A 27187-nucleotide genomic window follows, 5' to 3' on the forward strand; every position below is an offset into this window, starting at 1 on the left:
AATCTGCAAAAACTCACACCAGAAAAAACACTCTGAATAAGTCCATATCTGCTTTTAAAAGTGAATAATTAATCACCTTCCAAAGCAGAAAACGCTAGGGTTCATTGGTGAATTCTTCTAAACACTTAAGAAACGATACCAATTCTCTACAAACTGAGAAGACAGAAGCAGAGAGAATACTTCCTAACTGTGAGGCCAGCATCCCCCTAATACCAAACCAGACAAAAATATTACAAGGCAAGAAAACTACAAACCAGTATCTTTCATGAACATAGATATAAAAATCCTCAACAAAATATTTAGCAAATTGAATGTAACAATGTATAAAAGAACTATACACCAGTACTAAGTGGGATTTATCCCAAGTATACAAGGCTGGCTCAACATTTGAAAATCAGTATAATCCATCTCATTATCAACAGGCTAAAGAAAAATCACTTGATCATATTATTAGATCGCAAAAAAGTATCTGACAAAATCCAAACCTTATTCATGACAAAAACTCTGTAAAATAGGAATGGCGGGCAACTTTTTCAACTTGATAACGAATATCCACCAAAAATCCTACAGCTAACATACTTAATGGTGAGAAATTAGAAACTTTCCTACTAAGGTCAGAACAAAGGCAAGGATGTCCCTTCTCACCATTCCTTTTCAACACTGTTAACAGAAGTTGTAGTTAATGCAGTAAGACAAAAGGAAATAAAAGGTATAGTGCTTGGGAAGGAAGAACAAAAATTGTCTCTGTTAGCAGATGACATCACCTACCTATGTAGAAAATCCAAAAGAACAGACAAAACTGGAACTCATAAGCAATTATAGCAAGGTTGCAGGATATATGGTTAACATACAAAAGTAAATTGCAAGGCTGAGCATGGCGGCTCATGATTATAATCCTAGCACTCTGGGAGGCCGAGGCAGGTGGATGCTTTGAGCTCAGGAGTTCGAGATCAGCCTGAGCAAGAGCGAGACCCCCGTCTCTACTAAAAAAAAAAAAAAAAAAAGAAATTAGCTGAACAACTAAAAATATATAGAAAAAATTAGCCGGGCATGGTGGCACATGCCTGTAATCCCAGCTGGAGGCTGAGGCAGAAGGATTGCTTGAACCCAGGAGTTTGAGGTTGCTGTGAGCTAGGCTGACGCCATGGCACTCTAGTCCAGGCAAAATAGTGAGACTCTGTCTCAAAATAAATAAATAAATAAATAAATAAATTGCATTCTTATATACTAGCAATGAACAAGTGGAATTTGAAATTAAAAACCCAATGGCATTTATATAAGCATCCCCCAAAACTAAATATTTAGGTATAAATCTAACAAAATATGTGCAATATCTACATGAAGCAAGTTACAAAACTGATGAAAGAAATCAAAGAACTAAAGTTTATATGCAGAGGCCAACAACCCAGAATAGCTAACACAATATTGAAGGAGGAAACTGACATTGGAAGACTGATACTACTTGTCTTCAAGACTTACTATAAAGTTACTATAGAGTTACTATAAAGTAGTTAAGATAGTGTAGTACTAGTGAAAGAACAAACAAATAGATCAATGGAACAGAACAGACAGCCCAGAAATAGACCTACATATATAGTAAGCTGGTCTTTGAAAAAGGGGCAAAGGCAATATAATGGAGCAAAGATAGTCTTTTCAAAATATGGTGCTGGAACTGGACATCCACATGCAAAAAATGAATCTAGACAGACATTACACTTTTCACAAAAATTAACTCAAAGTGGATCACAGACATAAATGCAAAATTATAAAATGTTTACAAGATAAAAGAAAAATCTAGATGACCTTGGGTTTCGCAATGACATTTTAGATACAACACCAAAGGCACAATCCATGATCCACAAGGATCTTTCTCCTCTCTCTCATGCCTAACTCCAAGCAACCATCAATCCATTCTCCATTTCTATTATGTTATCATTACAAGAATGTTCTATAAATGTAATTATACTGTATGTGATCTTTTGGGATTCGTTTTCGCCTATTACTTAAGTTGTTGCATGTACTAACAGTTCACTGATTTTTTTATTAAGTAGCATTTGATGGTATAGATGTATTACAGTGTGTTTATTACCGTCCACCCCCCACTGAAGGACATCTGGGTTGTTTACAGTTTTGGCTATTCAAGTAAAGCTGCTATGAACACTTATGTACAGATTTTTGAGTACATGTAAAATTTTATTTATCTGGGGTAAATACCTGAGACTTTTATGGGCACTATACTGCCTAAAATACTGGAGAAACTCAGACCATTTCAAAGTAATTATTAAATAAAATATACTAACACTTGTTAACTCATATGGGTTGGAGTATTTTATCAGAAGTAGAGTCCTACATTTTTTAGTAAGGGAAATTTTTATACTATCTTAAGTGTCAGTAAAAGAAGGGAAGCATCAATTGGTAACTAAAAAAAATCTCTGGAAATGGAATATATTAAAAATATTCCCCAAGCTAAACTAGTCGACCTACTGAAGGCCCTTTAGGGTAAGAATACCACTACCTTTGAGATCCAACTTCAGGGGTCACTTACAGAAAACTGTAAGGGTAAACACCATCTTCAAAACAATTCAGTTATCAGAACAGAAAATGGGCAATTACTTTCAAGTGCCCAGTTCTGAGTGTTACTACAGCCACCTAAGTTTGAGTTGCTAAAGAATCAATACAGTACACACTTTCTCTGAATTCATTTATTTAGAGATAAAACACAGCCATTCAAAATTGTGGAACACAATATCAACACACACAATAACGTTTGGGAATAAGCTGAATTGTTATATTACGTATTAATAAATACTTTTAAGGAAGCAAATGTAGATTTAAAAAGCTTCATTAGACACTAATGACATACAAATAAACTAAGAATTTCTACCTAAGGTTACTGTCATACTGCTTGAGTTTCAGGTTGAAAGATTCTAACAATCTATATATTTCAGCTACGTGGAAGTAAATACAAAAGCATTTTAAACATCTTTTAAACTGTGTATTGTACTGTAAGCAGGAGTTTATTCTAAAATATTTCATCATTCTGCTGACCTCAGTTTATGGACAGAAGGCATGCTGAAGACCAGCAATCCACATCACATAAATTATCCACCAGTAATGATAAAATCAATTAAGCATGTGTTTTGAATAGAAATTATTTTTAAATGTCACAGAGAATGCTAGGTATTGTTGGCAGACTTGAAATTTCCCAGCTTTGCCACTAATTAGCTATTTGAGCTATTTAAGTCTGACCTTCGGTTTCTTCATTTTTAAAATGAGAGAACTGGATTAGATTTTATCTTAGTACCTACTGAAGTCTAGTATTTTGCAGTTTCTTCTTGCCCTCTCAAAAATTTACCACCTTTGATTTTCAAAACTTTCAAAATGGCTTTCAATAACTTCCTTCTAACCCATGATTATCCTTTTCATAATCTTGTCTAAATCCTTTAGTTCCTAGTATTTCTGTTGAACCCAAACTTTTGCATGAGCTTATAATGACCAAAACAAAGTTCATTTTGTTAGTGAAGGCCATCTCTACCCAAGGAAGATTATAATCTCACTGGGTATTCAATTTAGTACCTATCACCACCAGCCTGTCTTTAATGGCTCTATGCTTCACCCTCCATACATAAAACCTACACTATCGTCCAGCAAACACTCCCTACCTGTATAAGTTCTTTACTCTCCTATCAAGGGAAAAACCTGAAAAGATTTTTCAGACAACTGGCATTTTACAATAGCTACCTTCTTTGCAGTCTCCTGAAAGACAACATATCAAATATTTCAAAAGGCAGCCACACATTTGCTTTTATCCTTTCTGAAACAGCTTAAGGTCTAACACAATTTTAAACTCAAACTGTCAAGCAGTTTTGTTTTCACTCTTAATTTCACAGATACAGGGCAGAGGGTAAGCCTAACAATGTTAACATCATACTCATAAAACTCACCCTTTACAATTCATTCTAATTCACGTATCAATGCACTTGGCAAAGAAATAATAAATTGGCAAGTGGTAAAATCTAACTCATGCCAGAACAACACTGGAGAAGTTACATGGGAAGCACGTACATACACAACTTTACAAAAGTTGGGAATATTCTTTTCAAATGAGCAATGATCAAAGTGGGACTTTCATGCCAGAAGTCCCATTCAGTCAAAATCACGATTTGTAAGAACAAGTGGTGCCACCAGTGTCCAAACATATAGCACGATGCCAATCCAACTGGAAGAGATTTTCACCCAGACAGCTGTCCACTGACTTTTCATCTCACGAGAGGGTTCATACCTAAAATTTAAGGGAAAACTTTTAAAAAGGGCAGAGGGAGTTGGATTATCAGCCATCAAGCTATGATACTTCATTAATTCCATAGTGTTTTTTGTACACAATCTGTGATATCAGAGATATTGTTGCTGCATCTAATTTGCTACCTTGCTTTTCTACACTGCTTTAATAGCTGGTATGAAGGTAAAAATCAGTAATTTCCTTTAATAGAATGAACACATAAGTCTCCAAAATAGTTCTTTCGCATATTACTCTGAGGCACTTTATGTATTTCTGGCATGTTATTAGATACATAGAAGAGAAACAGAATGTAACCTCTGAATAAATATTACTATTACATAAAAGATTGTTCAAGGTGTATATAAGAGCCCCCCTGTCCTGACCTCCCTCCACCTTTCCCTTCTCAGATTTAAGAGACTAGGAAGGAAATTTATCCCACCAAGGTTAGCTGATTTTTGTGTTAATGAAACATACCAAAAATCCTTTTGATCTAAAGTCTTAACATTTGATCTAAAGTCTTAACATTTACTATTATCTAACAGCTAAAGCCCTGAATTACTAAGAACTATTTGGATTCTTATAGCTTAATATGCTACAGTGTAAGAATTTTAAAAAAAATATATTCTTTTCAATAATAAAAATCAGTAAAGGCTGCTCTTAAAGAAATACAGCAAAGAATAATTTTTTCTTCTCCATCTTTTGCTGGTACTGAAAGTCTTCTTACAAATTGTTTAAAAAATTATTAAAAACTGCCAAAACCATACAGTTCAATTTGAATCTTAAACAAATCTTTCTTCTGGACAAATTTAGAATTTTTAAAAATGAAAATACTACAAATCGCACCTTATTCTTATCAGAAAAAGGTTTATGAATTAATTTTGAAGTGATAAAAAGCATAAATTATAGTTTTAAAGAATTCTAAGAATCCATCTACGTTAATGTATTCACACTTCAATTTCATAATTTTCAGAACTTTTAATGACAAAGTTCAAACAAAAAAAAGAGGTACCTTTTACTGTACTATGTTGGGAATGAGTTTACAATATTAAAAAAATAAACATTATGTTAGATCAGCTATCAACACACATTTCCGTAAAAAAAAAGTGTTAGTTTCATGAAACGTTTTACTTTAATCTCTTCAAGATTTGCAACTATTTCAATGATTCTGTTATTGCTAAAGCAAAGAGGTAAACTTCGCATTTCTCATGCTCGTCACCTTTCATTTAGCTGTAAATTTTGAAATACATCACAAGCGAAAAAGTACTTCATATCACATCATTTTGCAAAAGAGTCCTAAAAAATCCTTCAGAATTCCCACATCCAAAGTTTTTACGAAATACAAGTACCTGTACCAGTTGGTAAGGGTCATCATGATATAAAGTGAAGCCAGGAAAAGCATGAAGTGAAAGAAGGAGTAACTGTAAGTGACACCATCCCTTTCATTATCTACAGCTCGGTGGACATCATCACCATCCTCCAGTGATCCATCACTTCTGGCTCCACCATCTTCTATTAATGTTGATTCATCACTCGTTAGAGTCAGTTTATTAACCTGACTGTTGTTCGAAGTACGGATGCTACATGAATGACCGTTTAGGAAGAAAGAAGGAAAACAGCATTTTTAAAAAGAAACAATTCGTAAATAGCTGGACTTCTCGTTTAATAGAAAATTCTGTAGTTTTTCTTACCTTGAATAAAACACACACAATAAAAAGAGGATTAGTCCTATGATTCCTTGAGCATGCCACCACTGGACTGACTGACCTTCCTTTGGGATTGTGCTTGTTGTATTATAGCCAATTATGCTTAGTAGACTTGGGTTGCAATTTGTTTCTGTAACATAAATTAAGGGCAAATTAAAATGTTAGAATAATATAAAATTTTTTTTTTTACAGCATAATGAGTTCTTTTTAACTTCTTACACCCTTGAAAATTCAAAAAATTTTACTGCAGAAGGCACAAATATAACAACAAAATACTTGAAAACAACTTGTATTTATTAATAAGATAATTCAAGGATTTTTTTCCTTTTAAGTTTTACAGTTCTAATTTTATAGAAGTGATTGGAAAAGTTAAATAATTTTAAACCACATGTGAGAACTGAGAGATATATTAACTCTTTATTGATTAGGAAATAGGTGAGATATTAGACGACCTTTCAAGGTTAGTAAAATTCTAGTAGATTTAGAAATAAAATGGGGGTGGTGTTCTAAACCACAATGCACTAGTTTTCCTACCACAGGAAAAAGAGTGAGATTCAATACTGACGTTATAAGGTTTATCCATTTCTCAAAGTACATTGTTAAAAAAAGCAAGACGGCTTACAAAAAATACCAGTTGTGAGAACCCTAGCAGACATTTTGTAGGAATGACCAAATAAGGCATAACAACCTACTGTTTATTCAGTTTCTTTATTCTTTTGTAAGAAAGAATTAAAGTAGGGTTGGTCCAAAGTATATTTTTAACTCCATCTGTCAAACTCCATCTTACTAATGAAAATAATTCTTATCTTAAAACCAACTGGATAAAGCTAATCCCTAAAACAAATTACTAGTAATTTTTTCTAACCACTTAACCTAGGAAAAGGAAGGTTTCTGTAATATACAAAAAACAAAAACCCCACCTTCGTCCAAGTGATAAAGCACCTACGATAAAGTATCTACAGAGTTTGTAAACTTAATGAAATGAGATTCAGATAACAAACATTTTATAATTTTTTTTTAGGAGAAAAGATCATTTTCTTCCTCTTTTAAAAATAGTAATTAATTTCTCACTAATTTGTTCCCCCTAATTGACTTATATTGGTTCCTATTCCCATGGAATGCTATATAACTAGCCTATGAAGAGATTCATTACAAAGCCCAATGATCATATTTAATTGCATGGTAGTCAAAGAGTAATTCAGTAATATGAAAAACTTATACTGTTTACAGTTAAATTAGCAGGCATTTGAAGAGCTATTATTTCTTTCTATATATTGATCTCAAGCAATATGCAAACTGGATACACTTCTTATAATTCTCACACAATTTCTTATACAGGCTCACCTCTCATTATATTATGCCTTAAAAAAAAAAAACTTTGTAGATATTGCACTTTTTACAAATTGAAGATTTGTGGCAATCCTGTGTTGAAAAAGTCTATTGGTGCCATTTTTTCAACATTATGTGCTCACTGTGTCTGTGTCACATTCTGTAACTCTTGTATATTTCAGACTTGTCTGTTATTATTATATGTCTTATGGTGATCTGTGATCAGTGATCTTGATGTTACCATTGTAACATTTCTTTGGGGTGCCATGAACCACGCCCATATAAGACACTAAACTTAAATAAATGTGTGTGTTATGACTGGTCCACCGATCAGCCATTTCTCTGTCTGTCTCTCTTTTTCTCCTCAGGCCTCCCTATTCCCTGAGACACAGCAATACTGAAAATAGGTCAATTAGTAACTCTACAATGGCCTCTAAGTATTCAAGTGAAAGGAACAGTCTTATGTTTCTCATTTTAAATCAAAAGCTAGAAATGATTAAGCTTAATGAGGAAGGCATGTCAAAAGCTGAAATAAGCTGAAAGCTAGTCCTCTTGCCTAGCTTAAAGAGTTAGCCAAGCACTGAATGCAAAGGAAAAAATTATTGAAGGAAATTAGAAGTGCTACTCTACATACAAATGGTTCACTGGAAAAGGGAAAGGCCATCTTATTGATATGGAGAAAGTCTGAGTGGTCTGTATAGATCAAACCAGCCAGAATATTCTCTTAAGCCAAGGCGTAATCCAGAGCAAAGCCCTAACTCTCTTCAATTCTACAAAGGCTGAGCGAGGTGAGGAAGTTCCAAAACAAAAGTTCGAAAGTAGCAGACATTAGTTCATCAGGTTTAAGGAAAGAAGCCATCTCCCTTACGTAAAAGTGCAAGGTGAAACAAGTGCTGATGTAGAAGCTATAGCAAGTTATCCAAAAGATCTAGCTAATTAATGAAGGTGGCTACACTAAACAACAGATTTTCAATGAAGAGAAAACCTCATATTGGAAGATGCCATCTAGAACTTTCATATCCACAGAGGAGATATCAATACTTGGCTCCAAAGCTTCAAAGGAAAGGCTGACTCTCTGAGGGGCTAATGTACCCAGTGATTTTTAAGTAGAAGCCAATGTTCATTTACCATTCTAAAAATCTCAGGGCCCTCAGGAATTATGCTAAATCTACTCTGCCTTGTTCTATAAATGAAAACAAAGCCTGGATGACAGCACACCTGTTTACAGCATGCTTTACTGAAGATTTTAAACCCAATGTTGGGAACTACTATTCAGAAAAAGATCCCTTTCAAAATAGGACTACTCACTGATGATGGACGCGGTCACCCAAGAGTTGTGATGGAGATGTACAAGGAGATTCATGCTGTTTTATGCCTGCTAACACAACATCCATTCGGTAGCCCTCAGATCAAGGATAATTATGACTTTCAAGTCTTATTTAAAAATACACTTAGGAAGGCTATAGCTGTCATAGTGATTCCTCTGATGGATATGGGCAGAGTAAATTGAAAATCTTCTAGAAGGAACTACCATTCTAGAAGCCATTAAGAACGTTCGTGATTAATGGGAAGAGGTCAAAATATCAGTATTAACAGAGTGTGGGAAGTTGTTAATTCTCATGGATGACTTTGAGGGGTCAAGACTTCAGTGGAGGAAGTAACTGCAGATGTGCTGGAAACAGCAAGAGAACTAGAATTAGAATTGGAGCCTGAAGACTGAACTGCAGCAAACTCATGATCAAACTTGAACAGATGAGGAGTTGCTTCTTATAAATGAGCAAACAAAGTGGTTTCTTGAGCTGCAATCTGTTTCTGATGAATATGCTATGAATACTGATGAAATGACAAAAAAAGGATTTAGACCATTACATAAACTTAGTTGATAATGCAGAGGCAGGGTTTGAGAAGACTGACTCCAATTTTGGAAGGTGTTCTACTGTGGACAAAATGCTATCAAATAGTCTTACATGCTACACCAGAAATATTTCTTGAAAGAAAAAATAACTGATGCAGCAAAGTTCACTGTCTTTAAGAAACTGAAATGGCCACCTCAACCTTCTGCAACCACTACCCTCATCAGTCAGCAACCATCAACATCGAGGCGAGACCTTCCGCCAGCAAAAAGATTATAACTTGCTGAAGGCTCACATGATTGTTAGCATTTTTTAGCAATAAAGTATTTAAAAATAGTAATAAAGATGAAAATGGTATTATTTACATCCTTTATTCCTCTGGAAGCCTTATTTTTAAGTAGCTTATTTCACAAACTTGACAATCTTTGCAAGAAAACTACAGAACTCATTAAAAACAAATTACACAAACAAAACATACCTGGTTCATTGGTCATAGCAGACCACGTCAAATACATTGTGTAGACTGTAATCACTGAAGACTGTAACAACCCAGATCTTGGTTGTGATTCCTACAAAAAAGAAATTAAGCAACACAGATAAATATTCTTACATCATTCTAGAGTTTTGAAAACTTAGAAAGGTACAGGCTTCATAAAAACCAATGCCATGAAGAGCATACTTGGATTTTTGGCAGTATAGACATTACAGAAGCACCAATGCAGAGGAGCATGTTGACACTGATGAACGCCTTATTTTCTGAACAACTGGCTGGATGAGTGTAGTAGACAAAGAACAGGACGATAGCAACTAAAGACAGCAGATAATTCAGCGCTGTAGCTGATAACAAGGCTGTGAAAGAAATATAATTGGATAATTAGCTTTTTATCACAAACATTAGGAATTAGGCATGGGACCTGTTTTATAAACAATGTCATTTTATTCAAAAATATATTTTAAGCAACTAACATTATCAGCACTATGCAGGCTATGAAAGCAGGGAAGAAAATTAATTTTGACCTTTATTGCTAAGAATTCTATAGTCTTTACACATAGCTCACTATTATATATTTTAAAGGACAATAAGTTAGTAACATACTAATATGATTTTTATTAGTAGTAACATCTATATTACAGGGTTTAAAAACCACATTCACATACATTAGCCATTATTTTTAAAGTAAAGAAAAATAACTGTAAGAGGAATACTACTTTAAGTTTCTAAAGAACCATAATTATTCAGTTGTAAACAAGGGCATTAACAAACAAAATTATTTTCATACTTAATGTTAAACCCAGAAAACAATGATGCTTTTCCTCATCAACTAAAATCTTAAAAAAATATATAGTATGCAAAAGTAAGTCATTATTTAAAAAGTCAACCTAAGATTCTTCTACATAAATTTTAACATACACAACGTTTTAGTCTTTGTGCTAATATGGGTTTAATATACAAGTATTTATATAGATTTGCCTCACTGACAGGGTATCCATCCAACAAATACTTATTGAATGCCTACAATGCTCCAGGCCCTGGGGATACAGCAGAGAGAACAAACAGACAGAAACCCTTGCATTAGACTTTGTATTAAAGAATAAGGTACTCTATGTAAGTGAAGTTTCCAAATGACTAAAGCTTATTTCTTTGAGCACCAAACTCTTTTGACTTTAACCTTTGAGATCAAACACCACAAACTAGTTGTATAAGAGAAATATTGGGCCAGCAGATACACTGAACTTGGCCTGCACTGATTTTAATTTTGTTTTTTAGCTGAAAGCCAGATTCTTTCTACACAAAAATCTAGATTTATGGCTTCTTCTAAGAAAAATCAGGCAATACTGAGTTTATATTCTCACAAGGCAACTAAGAGATGGAGCTGAGGAGTAGCTATGCACAGTGGGGCATTCACACTTTCCAATTCATTCACAGTCCCCATTATTTTCCCCAAGATTGAGCATGTGCAAACTTAGTCCTCTTTCCTCATTCTTGTTATCCCTGTAAGCATTTATATTTTAATTCCTGATTTAGTGTACAACACTATAGGACTCAAGCTGATCAATCATTAATTGCATTACTATAGAAATTCCCTCAGCTGTTACTGATACACATAAAAGCATCCTTTGCAGTTATATAAAATATCCCAGAGTTGCTTTTTGTATTTTTTCTGTTTGCTATTTATAAATTGTACCATTGTGTTTATCTATTTCTAACAGTCTTCTTCCCTTTAATATTGTACATTCAACCTGCTGTAGGCTACAAAATTACACTATGAAGTACACATGCTTTCAACAATAGGCTTTGGAACATTTATTTTAGCTATTCAGGTTCCTTTGGATTCATTCCTGGTTCTTGAGTATATTCCCAGTTAATTTGCCAAAGATCTGCTCAACAAGTTGCTGACATACTGTGATATGATGCCACCCACAAACTCATAAACTAAAAACCTCTTCACAGAAAAACAGACCATAAAAATCCTAAGTGATTTTCCTACAGTCTACATTATCTAGTCTCATCTTCAAAGTTCAATTATCTTGCAGTTGTTCTGTGAGATAAAAGCTTACCTGCGTACCAACACCTCGAGTTCCCTTCTTCCATTTTTTCAACCCATGATTCATTCCATGAATGGGCAAAGTCAATAAGTAAGACTAGCTGTATGAGGATGAAGCAAAAGGCACCTGCCATACCTACATAAAACCACACTGAAAGAAAGAAAAAGCACACATACAAGTGAGTGACAGGTTTAGTTTTTATTATGTCCTTTCCATAATCACAGTAAAAAGGGAAAATAAAATTTTATATAAATGCTATGTAAATGAGGGAAAACACACACACACACACACACACACAGAATGCAACAAAAAACAAGTAACTATAGTTATTATTCTAGGTAACAATTATTTTGGATTACCTTATAAAATATCTGCATAAAACAATTTAAGAAAAAAAGATTTCTTACCAGTTGTAAAAGTTCCTTCTGGAATGAAGAATGCCCCAATAATAATTGCAATTGCTGCAGCAAATTTAAAGAACCAAAATCTAAAACAAAAAAATATATAATGTCTTATTAATAGTTATTCAACAAATACTTTCACATATGAAACGACTGAATCTTAAAGAACAGCTACGTTCTATGTGACTGTTCTATTCTTTCTGAGGAGATCCTGAAAATCAGAAAAGATGACTATTACATTAAACTGCTTTTGAGACAATTTTAAAGAAGATGTATTTGCCTCTAATTCATTATGATAAAATATGAATATTAGTTTCATTTCACAGGTTTATTTTACACAAGTGGAATAATATGTGAAGGTATAAGGTGCATTATACAAACAGTTTTAATAAATGCACAATGTCTCTATCCAAAATTCTGATATTTTAAAACAATCAATGACTAAAGGAACAAAATAAACAAAATCAACCTGTCACATCATATTTTTTCATTAACATTTATACCCCACTTGTTTATTCCTGCTGTCTTTAGTAGCACATGTCATTACATAAGCAATAGCAGATATTAAATCAAAACATACAAATAGAATACTGGAAGTGGTGCTCTATATTAAGGGAAATTGATAAAAGGAACCCTGATGTTTCTGAGTTGTACAACACAACTAACCATTTAAAGAAATCAATACCCTGCTTAGATATAAAGTTTTCTATTTTGGATGCTCTGCAGGACTAGGGAGCTATGAGTTCTACGTAGAGGCACTGTTCCACCAAAAGCTAAGAGGAGAGGGAGAAACAGCTCTTCCTTTAATAATCACAAATATGATAGATCCTCTTTTTTAGGATAAAAATAAAAAACATTATGATCAGAAGTTAATTACTAATTATTGAGGCTATGATTTAATACCCAAAGTATGACATTTTCTAGTACAGACAAGATTTTCTTAAATCTTGTCATTCATGAATACACAAAATAATTCTGCAAATTATGTTTATTTCACCTTAAAGTTTCTTTAGATAGACCAGAAATTACTGAGAAGAGGCTACCCAGACTTTTATATTGAAGTTTATTCAAAAACTTACCCATTGTGCACTGCAGCTCTAGGATCACTGCTACTCTTCACCTTAATCATTAGTAAAGAGAGGAGAAGATAGAACATAGCCAAGCCAAAGCACAAACGGTATACAGCTTTATAGCCAACCAGAATATTACAAGGGACGACACCTTTCTCATTCTCACAAAATCCAGGAATCTAGAAAAACAAAACAGAAGTTTATGAACCATAATTTTTTCATTAAGCGAAAATTCTATGTAATCAAATAGTTTAAAGGCTTGGAAAATGTGAGTTTACTTTATAGATTATGATGACCATCAAGATGAGTCTGATACAGTTTAACCAGATAAAATGAAAAGAGTTAAACTTCCATGTGAGCAAAGGATAAACTACCAATACCAAGCCTAAACTGGATGCTTATTTTGAGCTAAAGATTTATTGATTGATGCCAAATTCTTAAAACTTGCATTCAACTGTGATATACACTGAAAGATTACGAGCTAAAATTGGGATTATATATTATCTTTTTACATTATTCTCTTTCAAATACCCCAAAATCAGTTTTATACATACACATACACTACAGCTTCAGTTAATAAATAAGAAAAAAAGACTAACCTTATTCAGTTGTTCTTCCATTCCTGGTATCAACATTACACAAGCTACACATACTCCAATAAGCAAGAAAAGTGCATAGATCAATCTAGTTACAGTGGAGTTGTTCCCACTAGGACAGCATCTGCACAGCAAACATGGGGCACTACCACACAAACATGGTATCTGGGAAAAAGAATATTATTAAAAATCAGTATAGCTTAAAATGATACAATGAAAATTTACATTCTACCTGTTCAAAAAAGAAAAAAACAAGAAAAAGTAATTACCAAGGGACAAAGGTATTTGATTCATATACATCATCTACAAAGTCAAACAAAAAAGTCCTTGCACTATATACTAAGCAAAATGAATAAATTAGTTAAGACAACAAAGAGAAAGGAAATCACCAGCAGCAACCAAAATTTAGCTAAGAAAAGAAATGGAATAATCATGAGTAGCTGCTAAGCACACCTCTCCAGCCCTCGCCCCTTAGCTCCCAGAAATCATACCGGTGAATCCACAAAATTCTGAGAATTCTCAAATACCTCCAGGGATGAAAAAAAGTGAATTGGCACCCCTATCTTCGCCCTCTTTTGACTTGGTGATGGTAATAACAATGAAAACTACAACTAGAGTCAGGCAAAAAGAGTAAATAAACAACTGGGGCTAGCTAACTTTGTCCAATAAGCTCTACAATAAACTAGTAGTAGATCCAAGGGAATAGAGTATCTTCCTGTCCAGGAGAGGTGAACATTGGTATAGAGTATTTAACAATAAATATCTCAAAAGGGCAAAGAGTAAGTATCTGAATAAGGACTGACCATAAGCCGGACTGAGCTCTACCATACCATCAGACTTCAGAAGTTGGATGAACTAAGACATTCCAGCCCTACACCTGTAACTCTGGGGGGAAAGAGTCTTAGATACCATAGTAAATGAATATGTAGCCAGCCACACTGAAGCAACCAATATAAGGTAGGAACAGAGTTGCTTTATATTACGTTTCAGCAAGAAACTTAATAAAGGTCACGATAACTAAGCAAACATACACCAGCAAAAATTAAAAATAAACAGCTCCCCTCAAAGAAAAGAATAAAAAAAAAAAAGACATGGAGATTCTGGTCTGAAATAAACACAACTCAGTAAAAAAATGAAATTCTCTACTAGTATTTCGCTTAAGCTACAGAAAAATAACAAAAAGCTAAAAAAAAAAGAGATTCTCAAAAATAAAATGAAAAAAAAACAGAACAAGATGGAAAGGGTGAATTAAAGAGCTAAAGAAAGAAATGAAAAAGGGAAAAACAAAGAATAAGTTAACTATCAAGGAACAAAACAGACACAGCTGAAAATAAAATTACTGATGGAAAAGGCTTGGGATAATTACCATAAATTCAGGTCAAAATGGACAAACAGTGACCAGACTAAGCAACAGAAAAAATTAAATTAAATGATGGTTTTTCAGACAATGAACAACAGGCAATGTAGGGTAGTAATTTCTGAGAGAAGACAATGTCAACCCTATGACTGGCCCGTCTTTCTGCCTGGGGAGAATGTCCAGTGCAAGGAAGGGGATTCAGGCAGAGCCTGGCAGTCTATGTGACTTAAGGAAACAGAGTTGGGAGTTCAGGGAAGTGAAGGCAGCTAGAGTTCACAAGTAGGGAGAGTTCACAGGGCAGAACAGAACCCTGGAGAGGACAAAGCTATACAGAAAGCAAGCTCTAGCTGAGCACTGATCATGTGAATAAATTACTCAACAGGCTTGAGGGTGGTATCTGGGAGTTCTACCACCCAGAGTGGAAAAACCTTATAATCCATAAGTCATTTGGTAGAGATATTAGAAGGCTATTAACTCAGTACTGGAGAAAAACCAGCCATAAGACTAAAGGCTGCCCTGGTTCCACTTAACAAAGCTTAAAAGCAAACATCAAAAAGATCAAATTCTCTCCAAGTAAATAACCTACATCCAAGAACAAAGCCCAAGAATACTTTTTATACTTTACAAGTATATCTAGCACTCACAGGAAAATTTACACCTGACATCTAATAAAAAATTAGCAGGCATGCAAAGCAGGAAAATACAACCTATAATGAGAATCGATCAGTCAAAACCAACCTAGAAATGATATAGATGACTGAGTTCATTTATAAATAGGACACTGTAATATTATTTTGCCTGTATTTCACATGCTCAAGGAGGCACAGGAAAACTGGATCATGTTAAGGATAAACATGAAAGATTAATTTAAAAGACCCATATCAAACTTCTAGAAATGAAAAATAAAATATCTAAGCCCCCCAAATATCACTAAGACACAGAAGAAAAGACTAATGAACTTGAAGACATAACAACAGACATGATCCAGAATGAAAGAGAGATAAATAGATCAGAGCATTGTCAAACAACTTCAAGCAGCTTAATATAAGTGAAACTGGAGTCCATGAATTGGACTTCAACTGGGAGAAGTAAACTACAGAGAAGAGAGAAGTGGATCCTTTTGAAGAAATAATTGCAAAAACTTTCCCAAACTTAATGAAAACTATAAACTCACAGATCAAGAAGCTTAACAAAGCCCTAGCAAGATAAACATGATGAAAACTACACGAAGTCACATCATAATCAAATTACTTAAAAAGAATGACAGCCAGAAAAATCTTAAAGCAGGCAAAAAATAAATTCACATTATATACAGGGGAACAAAGAAATCACACTTCTAGTAAGAAACATTTCAAGCCAAAAGTCAGCACTGACAGAAAAAACTGTAAACATAGAATTGTGAAGAACAATAGAAATGGTAAATATATATATATTTTCTTATTTAAAAAGTGGGCCAGAATTAACTGATAATAAATCCAAAGACATCATAAAAAAGACCCAAATCCCTCATGAATATATAAACATAAAAATTTTCAATGAGGCCGGGCGCGGTGGCTCACGCCTGTAATCCTAGCACTCTGGGAGGCCGAGGCGGGTGGATCGCTCAAGGTCAGGAGTTCGAGACCAGCCTGAGCGAGACCCCGTCTCTACTAAAAATAGAAAGACATTATATGGACACCTAAAAATCTATATAGAAAAAATTAGCCGGGCATAGTGGCGCATGCCTGTAGTCCCAGCTACTCGGGAGGCTGAGGCAGTAGGATCGCTTAAGCCGAGGAGTCTGAGGTTGCTGTGAGCTAAGCTGACGCCACGGCACTCACTCTAGCCTGGGCAACAAAGTGAGACTCTGTCTCAACAAAAAAAAAAAAAAAAAAAAAAAAAAAAAAAAATTTCAATGATATTTTAGCAAGTCAAAATATAAAAGTAACATAAAAGTATATAAAAAGAATAGATAATACATAGTGACCAGGTAGGGTTTAGTCTGGGAAAGTAAGGCTGGTTTCACTTTTAAAAATCAGTCAATGAAATCCACCATATTAACAGACTACAGAAAAAGCATTATGGTCATCTCAATTCATGTAGAAAAGCTATCTGACAAAATCCAATATCTATTCATGATACAAATGCTCAGCAAACAAGGAATGGAAGAGAACACTCTCAACTTGAGAAAGGGCATTTACCAATATCTATAGCTCTCATTCATACTTAATGGTGAAAGTCTGAATGCTTTCTCCTTAAGATCTGAAACAAGGAAAAGATATCTGCTTTGGCCATTTGTATTCAACTTCACAGTGGAGGTCCTAGCCAATACAGTGAGGCAAGAAAAAGAAATGTAAGACATACAAATTGGAATGGAAGATATAAAACTGCTCTATTCACACATAACACAACTGTCTGCATAGAAAATTCCAAAGAACCTACAAAACTGCAACTAGAACTAACAAGTAACTTTAATAAGATATCAGGATACATGGTCAATATACACATATCAATCATATTTCTACATATTAATAGTAAAAACAGAAACTGAAATTAAATACTTGGATATAAATCTAACAAAATATGTACAAGATGCCAAATTATGAAAACTATAAAACACTGGTGAAAGAAATAAAAAACCTAAATAAAGGGCAAGATATATTGGGATCATGGACTGGAAGATTCAATATTTTCAAGATGTCTTTCCAAGGTGATCTATAGATTCACCCAATTCTAATCACAATCCCAGCAGCAGTTTTGCAGAAATAAACTAGGTGCTTCAAAAATTTGTATGGAAAGGCAAAGGAACTAGAACAGCTCAAACAATTCTGACATAAAAACGAGGCTGGAAGACATACTACCAGATTTCAAGACTAACTTTAAAGTTATAGTAATCAAAACAGTGATATGGGCAAAACAGTGGACACAAAAATAAATGGAACATAATAAAGTTCAAAAATAGACTCACACAAATATGGCCAAGGGATTTTTGATGAAGGCACCAAAGCAAATCAATATGAAAAGGATAATCTTTTTAATTAACGGTGCTGAAATAACTAGATATCCATGTTTTTTCAAAAGTGAACCTTACGCCATAATCAAACCATATATAAAAATTAAGATTTCCTAAAAAACACAAAAGAAAAAAAATACATAAATTGGGTCTCATCAAGATTAAGAACTTTTGCCTCTTTGAAAGACACCGTTGAGAGAAAAAAATGGCAAACCACAGACTTGAAGAAAATATTTGCAAGAAAGGTATCTAAAAATCATTTGTGTCCAGAATCTAAAATTCTCAAAACTCAATAAGAAAACAACCCAGTTAAAAAATGGGCAAAGTATTTGAACAGATACTTTACCAAAGACAACACATGAACTGCAAATAAGCACAAGTACTCGCTATCATTAGTTATTAGGGAAATGCACATTAAAATCCTAGAGATACTATTACACACATACTGGAATGGCTAAAGTAAAATACACTGATAATAACAACTACTAACAAGAATGCAGCACAATTAGAATTCTCTTACAGAATGAAAAATGGTACAGCCATTTTGGAAACCAGTTTGGCAGTTTCTTATAAGTCAACATACACCTAACTATATGATCCAACAACCCCACTCCTAGATATTTACCCAAGTGAAATAAGAACTTACCATCACACAAAAAGCCTTTATGGGAATGCTTAGAGTTACTTTATTTGTAATCATCAAAACTCAAGTGGTGAATGGACAAATTGTGGTACATCTAAAATAAAATGCTTCTCATAAAAATGAAGCATAAAATGCTTCCCAACAATAGAAATGAACAAACTACTAATACAGAGAACAATATGAATGAATCTCAAATGAATCACAACAAATAAAAGAAGCCACACTCAAACAGCAATATATGCTGTATGATTCCATTTATGACATTCTACAAAGGCAAAAACTCTAAAGACAGAAAACAGGGGTTGCCAACGTTGGGATGGCAGAATATTTTAGCCTTATGACTGTTCTGTAATTGTTACGTGACTATATGCATTTGTCAAAACTCAAGGAACTGTATACTACAAAGAGTGAATTTTACTGTATGTAAATTATACCTTTACTAAAAGAAAAGTCCTTAAAATAAAGAACCCTCTAAATAAAAAAAAAGACCAATAAAAAAAAAAAGAAAAAAGAAAAGGAAAACAAAAAGAAAAGGAAAAAAAGGACATTCAAAGATCTAATATAAGAAAAATTCCTTAAATGAAGAAATAAATCTATGGACCAAAAGAACACACTATTTTGAGGAAGAAAAAAGTGATTAAAGATTCAAAGTCAGACTTATCTCGTTATTTAATTTCAAAGATAAACTCTTCAGATACTCACCCAGAAGAAATAAGTCACGTGAACATGTGCAGAAGTGTGTTGGGAAGGGGTAGATAGCAGGTTGATGTAAGACTGAACACTATGGAAACATAACTGTATGTTCTGAAGGAAATGAGTATACTATTATACTAGTCCTAAATGTCTCTCAAGAATTTAGCAGGCACTTTCAAATATAAAAGAACTCAGGGATTTCTGCACCCATGAATTTTTTTTGAAAAATCTACTGGATGACAATATGGTTAATTAGGAGATGACATTAAAATAAAAAATCAGGGAGAAGGAGAAGCCATAGTAAAAAGGACCAGTGGAGAGCTTTGAATCCACTTAAGTTTAGAGCAGTGGTTTTCAAACTATAGCACCTATCAGAATTCCCTACCTAGAAACCTTACTAAAACATAAAATGCTGGGCCTCAGTGTTTCTAGGGTATAAACCATAATGGCAACACAAATATAGTAGTATAAAGAGCTTCTGGTTAAAGATGGCAGACAATATATGAATTTACCTATACTCCCCATAGAAACCCCAATAAAATGAAAAAGGGATTTTTTAAAAAGAAGGAATAAAATTGAAAGGTCAAAACGAACAGGGGAACAAATCTAATAGGTGAAAAGCAGAAAGTATTAACTGCCTTAAAAGAGCAGGAAAGCTGAATTCTAAGTCATTAAAGGAGAAAGTTAACAAGCAACACAATTTGTTTAGCAGAATGCCAAAAAAGATCAGGACTTTATAAGTGATACTGAAGGTAGAGTGAAAATAGGATGATTGTATGAACGTCTTTTCAAAGAGTAGTTTGGATTCCCACACTTCATTCCATTTCTGTGCTAACCAACTAAAGAGGATAAATAAAACAGGAGTCTTGACAGATAAGCACCAAGTAGAGCTGACAACATGGGTACCAAACTAAAAACATAAAATTAAATTTTATACACCGAATGTGAGAACCTCACCAGTCTTTTCCCACTTGGCTCCCAGAATGCAGATATATTCCCCACGCAGGAGATTGGAAGTTTGCTATAGATATATCAACAGGCCTAGATAAAAACACCTGTACTAACCTTCTGCAATAAAATGGCACAGCCAAATCGTTCCACTGCAAAGTACAGTTAACAAGTCCTACCAAACTCTTTAGTGTCTCATTCCTAAATATGAATAGTCAAGGATCACTGAATATTGAGCAAAACTCTAGCCTGAATTAAAAAGGGTGGGGATCAGGGGTACGTAGGGGAACTTAAAGGAAACAAACTATGCAAGAGAAATGAAAGCATAAAAATATCTAGTATTTGTAACATACTTATGGAGTATATTATATAGATGACATAGATTACATAAGAAAGGATAGTGTTCCATGAAACAAGCACAGGATGCTATTAAAATGAAACAGAGAACAAGAAAGAACTCTTGGTTATTAAAAATATGAGAGGTTTAAAAACTCAACAGAAGTCCTGAAAACAATCAATGAAATTTCTCAGAAAGTAATGCAAAAAGCCAATGAGATGGACAACAGGAAACAAGAAACCCAGAGTTTCAGTCCAGGAAGCACATTATCTGAGTAACAGAGAATACAGAAAATACAGAGAAGAAAACAATTAAAGAACTTAAATTTAATCAATTGATGGGGTAGAGGAAGAGGGAGAGACCACATAGAAAAGGTTCCTAAAATGATTTCAGAACACCCAGCAGCAACACTGCAACACTACAAATCAGATTACAAATGAACAATGCCTTCAAAATTCTGAGGGAAAATGACTTCCAACCTAGAATTCTGTGGCCATTAAGTGTACCTCCTATGCTCTTCTGTCAAAAAAAATTTCACAAAAATATGGTTATAAACCAATAAAGAGAACAAGGAATACAGAAAAAAAGAGTTTCAACCCAAGAGAGGCAATGTACATCCTCATTTGAGGATAAAGTGAAACCCAGGATAAAAACAGTGACTACCAGTACAGCAGACTAGAGCAGGAGAAGATTCCAGGAGAGAGAACGACCAAGGCTAGATCAATCATCACATGCATCTGAACTTACTGAGAGATGCATACAGCTGGAAAATTCTGGGGTTAAATGAACTACATACATAGAAATTAAAATTAAGCAGTAACTCCAATGAGCACAAAAAGTTGTACATGAAAGGAAAAGTCACTGTATAAATATTACATGGGAGAACTATGAAGAGCACTGCACAGTAATAAAAGTAATAAAGAACATATTTAAGTGCTTACTATAGCTTTACATATACTAGCTCATTTAAATAGACACAATAACGTTCATTTAACCAAAACTATTAGTGTTATGTAAAGATAAAGGGACATAATGAGTGTGTGATTTTGGTGGGGGTGGGGGATGAGGGCCACTTGAAATCAAGGAAGGTTGCTATTCTTCATGTTTCATAGTTAGAAGACAATGCCTAAAACCAAAAAAAAAAAAAAAAAAAAATCAAGAATACACCATATGCATTTTATTTAGAAATATGGTGACAAATACCTAAGAAATACTACCTCCAAGAGGTAGAAATGGAGGTAGTGTACTGTTTTTCTTAAGCCACATAGACCTATGTGCATATAGATTTGAATTTAAAAATTATACAATTATGGATGGTAGGAGGATGAGTGTATATTAATTTTTTCCACCTTTATTGGCAGTGAGTCTAAAACTAAAATGTCTTTTAAAAATTTACTCCAATTTCAATGTTTTATACAATCTTTCTCTTAAGCTTAAAACAGGCTTTCTCAACCATGGCACTACTGACATTTTGGACTGAATAATTCTTTTTTGTTGGAGGCCGTGCTGTACACTGAATATTTAACATCCCTGGCTTCTACCCACTAGATGCTAGTGGCACTTCTCACCCCAAGGCATAACAGGGAAAAATGTCTGCAGACATTACTAAATGCCATGCCCTGGTTGGGGGCGGGGAACTGTGCCCAGTTGAAAATCACTGCTATAGAAACAACTCCTCATAGGAATCTTTTTAGGAATTTTAGGAATCTCCTGATGAAATTCTTACTTAACATTCAACAATTCCTTTATTTTTTTGTTAAATTCAAGAAAAATTAGACTTAATCTTTGCTTAAAAACATGTTTAACATGCTACCATTCCTAAGACAGTATTTTTTGTCTATTTACCCATTTGTATATATGCATGGAAGGAGAAGGAATGTTATTGGTGGTGGGATTTTGAAGGGACATTTTTACTTTCTTTGCACTCTGTATTGCTTGACCATTCATAGCAACTATGAATTATTTCTACAAAACAAGTCATTGTATTAATAAAAATCTAGGATAGGTTGGCCAAAAGTGGCAGTCAGAAATCACTAGCTCTTTCTTCTTAACCATTTAACTATATTATCTTGGGCAAAGAAATGATAGTTATTGCATTCAAGATTCAGTCACTCAAAAAGTCAGTTCTACTCACTGACACCAATATTGAGACTGGGAAAAGCACATAAATAGGTACCTGTGGCTGGTAATACAGGATTTAGTGGGAGGTCCAGAAATGTTTATGATAATGTTTAAATTACCAATAAAAAAAAGAGACAACCCTATATGAATCAATAAAGATACTGCCATGAACCATGGATTATGATCATTCTAACTCTAGGCCCCTTAAAAAGCAAACAAACAAACAAAAAAATCAACAATTTAACATTCCTGTCTTTGCTTAGTGGTTATTATAATTTTTTTCCTTTACACTTTTTTACAGTTCAGAAATTTTCTACAATTATTTTATAAGAAAAAACTTTCATTAAATTTGACTAGCCTGCAGAAACTTGAACTAAGAATGCACGAGGCTGGTTTGTTTTTAATTCTGGCTTACCTGATCTAATTTAATGAACTGAATGCTACTTTTGAAAATTTGAATAAATTTTAATTTCACCAAAACTTCTAAGTAAATATTGACTATTAAGAATGTAAGAGGTGATTTGTTTACCATAAGGCAAATTCTCCTTCAATTACTACTGGCGTGCGTGCACTAAAACTGAACAATTAATCAATAAAGAGATAAAGGCATAAGGAAGAAAAGGGGGTGGGGAAATGACTGAAACTGCCAACTCTAAAATAAATTCTAAGCTGGGTGAGGTGGTGCATGCCTGTAGTCCCAGCTACTGGGGAGGTTGAAGAGGGAAGTTCATTTGAGCCCAGGAGTTAAAGGCTGCAGTGTCCATGAACAGCCAACGCACTCCAGTCTGGGCAACACAGCAAGATTCTCACCTTTAAATAAATAAAACAAAAAATAAATAAATAAAATAAATTCTTGGACTGACCATAAGGACTTAGAAGTACGATGAGCAACCCTGGCCACCTAGCTTCTCTATCTGCCAGACACCTAATTATCAGAAGAAAACTGCCTCCTTGTCATGACTTTTCTAATATACTTCAGTATTAACAGTGACTAAAAGGTAGTGTCAATTTTAGCACAGACATTCTTCTAGTCAATAAAGGCTGTGATCTAACATGTAAAAGTATTAATAAGAATACAATTTTTTCCCATGGTATTCACTTAAAGCTATTTTCTTTCTGACTTAAAACACATACAAATATACTTAAAACCTTTTTTTAAAATGATAATCATCCTTCAGACAAAAAAGCAGATTGGGAATAAAATAAAAAACTGTATCCCTCCTTTTAAATCTCTTATACAAAGATCTACAGCATGCCCATTTGATACTGGACAAACTCTGAGATTACAAATTAAATTACATGACATCTTTCCCCCCCCCAAAAAAACTGAAAACAATATTATATAACAATCACTTATTAGTTTTCAACACTTTTTATTTATTACACTAAATATGCTTCTTTTGTATAAAACAGTCAGTAGGCTCAAGCAGACTCTCCAGTATCTTACTGAAATAAAACAACACGTTTCCATGCCCAACTGCAAAAATAAAAACAGAATCAAGAAAATGGCCTGGATGGAGTAACAACCTCCACATATTATATTAAAATGTAACATTTATAGTTCAGGTAATATCAAAACTTTTTTGAAAAGATGTAAAATAAAAAAGTATGTAAAATAAGAAATATGTTGGTTGATATATATACATATATAAAATGGAATCACTGTGGGAAGTCAAATAAGCAATAGTTTGAAAGGGAATTTAGAAATCAGACTGAAGATACATGAATCGACCCCAACCTAGCCCAAAATTACAAATATCTTTATTAACTGTACTGTTAATGTTTTATCTACTATTATGGACCAGGGAGAGGTCACTTTAAGTAAACTGAAATTTGTGCCACCTGGAACAACAAATCTTGCCACTATACTGAAAATGGTTTTATTCTAACAACTCTTTAATTAAAATGCAGCGTACACCTATAAGCATGAAATTTCAGATTACACACGCATGTTTTATGTCTAAAAAGACAAAAGATGTTTAATACCACAGAACTGACCAGCTTTTTCAGGTGCAAAAATTAATACTTCAGAAGCACAGTAATTCACTAATATCATTAAAGCCGAAGACCCAATGGCAGAGCTAGGACTACTCATTTCAAAAACTGTATTACTGCATCAATATTACGGCCAGGCTGTCCCAAATAACCGGTACTTCTTAATCATAGTCTGCGCCACAGAACAAAGAGGCCAACATGCCTCTGGGAATGACAGTGCTGCAGTCTGAGGTCGCCAGGGAAGAGACGACGAGAAGAGAGTGGGTACCCCACAGAGAGACGGAGCTAAAGACTTTTGTAGAAATGGCCTAAGCAGACACAAAAGAAAAAAAGCAAAAGGAGCCTGAAAGGAGACAGCTTTCACGAAGGAAGGGTGGGGGAGGGGCACTACTGGCTCCCGTTACTTCTTCCATTTGGGTCATCTTCCTAGGGCCACTGCACTTTACGGCCACCATGGTCCTTCGTAAGACCCAAGGCCCTGAAGCTGAATCGGAGTGACCAGAGGCGAAGAAAAGGAAACGGGGACTGAAGGCACTCCCTACTGGGTGGGGTACCACCTTCCCGACGGGCGTCACCCAGCCCCGCTTGCCTTCTCTTCCGCCTCTCACGCTAGCACGCCGGTGGCTGCAAAAAAAAAAAAAAAAAAAACACCTTACCCAGCTCGCCATGGAGCACAGCCCCAGGACGCTCCCCATCTCCGCAACGTCGCAGTAGCCGCGGAAGCAGACAAGATGGAGACAGCGTCTCTTTGGCCTTTTGGGGCTTATTTACTATCTTCGAGACACTTCCGGCGCAGAGCCCACCCGCCCGTCAGCTGTGCGTCACTTCCTTCGAGGCCTGAAAGGGTGTGCGACGCTTGGAGGGCGCCGTGCTGAGCTTGCGTTTGCACGTCCCTGGGCCGGGAAACGGCTCCCCAGATGGATTTCCTTACGAATGCCGAAAAGAAGCTTGTGGCTGACGCAGGGGTGGCGGTAGTTTGCCAAATTAAGAATACGGTGTGAGAAAAACCTGCCTTTACCGTTTACTTGATGTGGACATTAGTAGATCACAGAGCTGAGGTGGTGGTTGACGTTTTGCCCTCCCCTATCAGAGGAACCTTTCGTACTGCTTTTTGGGGGAATTGCTTCATCTTTTCCAGTGTTTATCCACTCCACCTCCACTTGTTTCCCATTTCTCTCACTTTTGCATCTACTTTTTTCACTTACGTTCGCAACTTAATCCTGCAGCCCACTGCCCAGGACAAGTTTTAATGGGATATTTATATACACCTGGGTGTTTTCAGTTCTCTGTATCACTTCTGTTTGCTGTTGAGGCACATTTTTTTATTTTCTTGTCCTATTAAAATGTTACAAGAAGTTTGCACATTCAAAAATGTAAAACTAGATAAGAGATGGTAATTATAAAAATTCAAACATAATTGATTTTGAATGTCATGAGCCATTGAAACGTGCAACCCTTACGTTTTAGGTGACAGTACACATCTGCAGGGAATATATTCATTAAAAAATTCTGGTTCTTATTTTTTGTAGTTATTGGTCCCTGAAAATATTCTGGGAAAAGAGTTTGACACACAGAAATAACTTGAAATAGTCATTGCCATATCTAGTAGCAAAGTGTCATAAAATCTACAAAAATTGCATGGTGGAGGTGGGGTAACCCCTAGGAATCCAGGAGATCTGTGACCATTAACTGACAGGGAGCAAAAAGGAAGGAATGGGATTGATAAAAGATAATGGGTTTAGTATGGACATGTTGAACTTGAAGTTTCTGAAACGTGCTTGAAAATGCAAGCTTGAAAACCAGGAGTTAATGAGATAAAAAATTTAAAGTAATTTATATTGCAATTACAGTTGAAGATAAAGGATTGAGGAAGATGATCAAAAAGAAATGTGTAGAGTTACATGAAGCCTGAATATGGAACCAAAAGCTCTAACACAGGAAGAATAATCAGGTGGGGAAAAGCTGTTGACTTTAGTTTGTACCTTCTCCCTTTGGTTGTTAATATCTCCACACACCCTTTACCCCAAGTTCTGCATTTTAAACTCTGCTTTCAGTATAAATTGTCAAAATATCTATCTAAGATACTTGACAGAATCTCAGTATCTTCATTAGTAATATACCTACCTTACAGAGTTGTGAGGATTAAATCTTATGACATGCTGTTATAAATTATAGCACCATGTGTAAACAATCAATACAGTCTAGTTCTCTTTTCTTTTTTCCCCTACCAAGACTAATTAGCTTCTGTGGCTTGCCAACCTAGAATAGGCATAACCTCAACCCAAAAGGCTACTTCAGTTTCTCAGATAATTTCCCCAGGTTT

At 34.7% G+C, this 27187-nt stretch overlaps 1 protein-coding gene across 1 annotated transcript; it reads right to left on the bottom strand.

The window, feature by feature from the left end:
- Positions 1 to 2697: 2697 nt before the first annotated feature.
- SERINC1 (serine incorporator 1) lies at positions 2698 to 25632 on the bottom strand. Its single transcript, XM_069489126.1, has 10 exons — positions 25521 to 25632; positions 13782 to 13943; positions 13192 to 13361; positions 12119 to 12198; positions 11724 to 11861; positions 9844 to 10013; positions 9643 to 9733; positions 5968 to 6112; positions 5626 to 5856; positions 2698 to 4282 (listed from the first exon to the last, which is right to left on the bottom strand). The coding sequence occupies exons 1-10, from the start codon at positions 25557 to 25559 to the stop codon at positions 4147 to 4149; spliced, it is 1362 nt and encodes a 453-aa protein (XP_069345227.1). The 5' UTR covers positions 25560 to 25632; the 3' UTR covers positions 2698 to 4146.
- Between the last annotated feature and the right edge of the window lie 1555 nt (positions 25633 to 27187).

This window comes from Eulemur rufifrons, chromosome 15 (genome assembly GCF_041146395.1).
Source record: "Eulemur rufifrons isolate Redbay chromosome 15, OSU_ERuf_1, whole genome shotgun sequence".
In the NCBI taxonomy this organism is placed as follows: Eukaryota; Metazoa; Chordata; class Mammalia; order Primates; family Lemuridae; genus Eulemur; species Eulemur rufifrons.

Excerpts from the sequence above, each read along its gene's own strand:
- SERINC1 (XM_069489126.1), bottom strand. The coding sequence starts at position 25,559 with ATGGGGAGCGTCCTGGGGCTGTGCTCCATGGCGAGCTGG. Across the intron at positions 11,862-12,118 it reads AGAAGGAACTTTTACAACTG|TGTGGTTTTATGTAGGTATG; the intron begins GTAAGAAATCTT and ends TCTTTCTTTCAG. Across the intron at positions 10,014-11,723 it reads CTCGAGGTGTTGGTACGCAG|CCTTGTTATCAGCTACAGCG; the intron begins GTAAGCTTTTAT and ends TTTCTTTCACAG.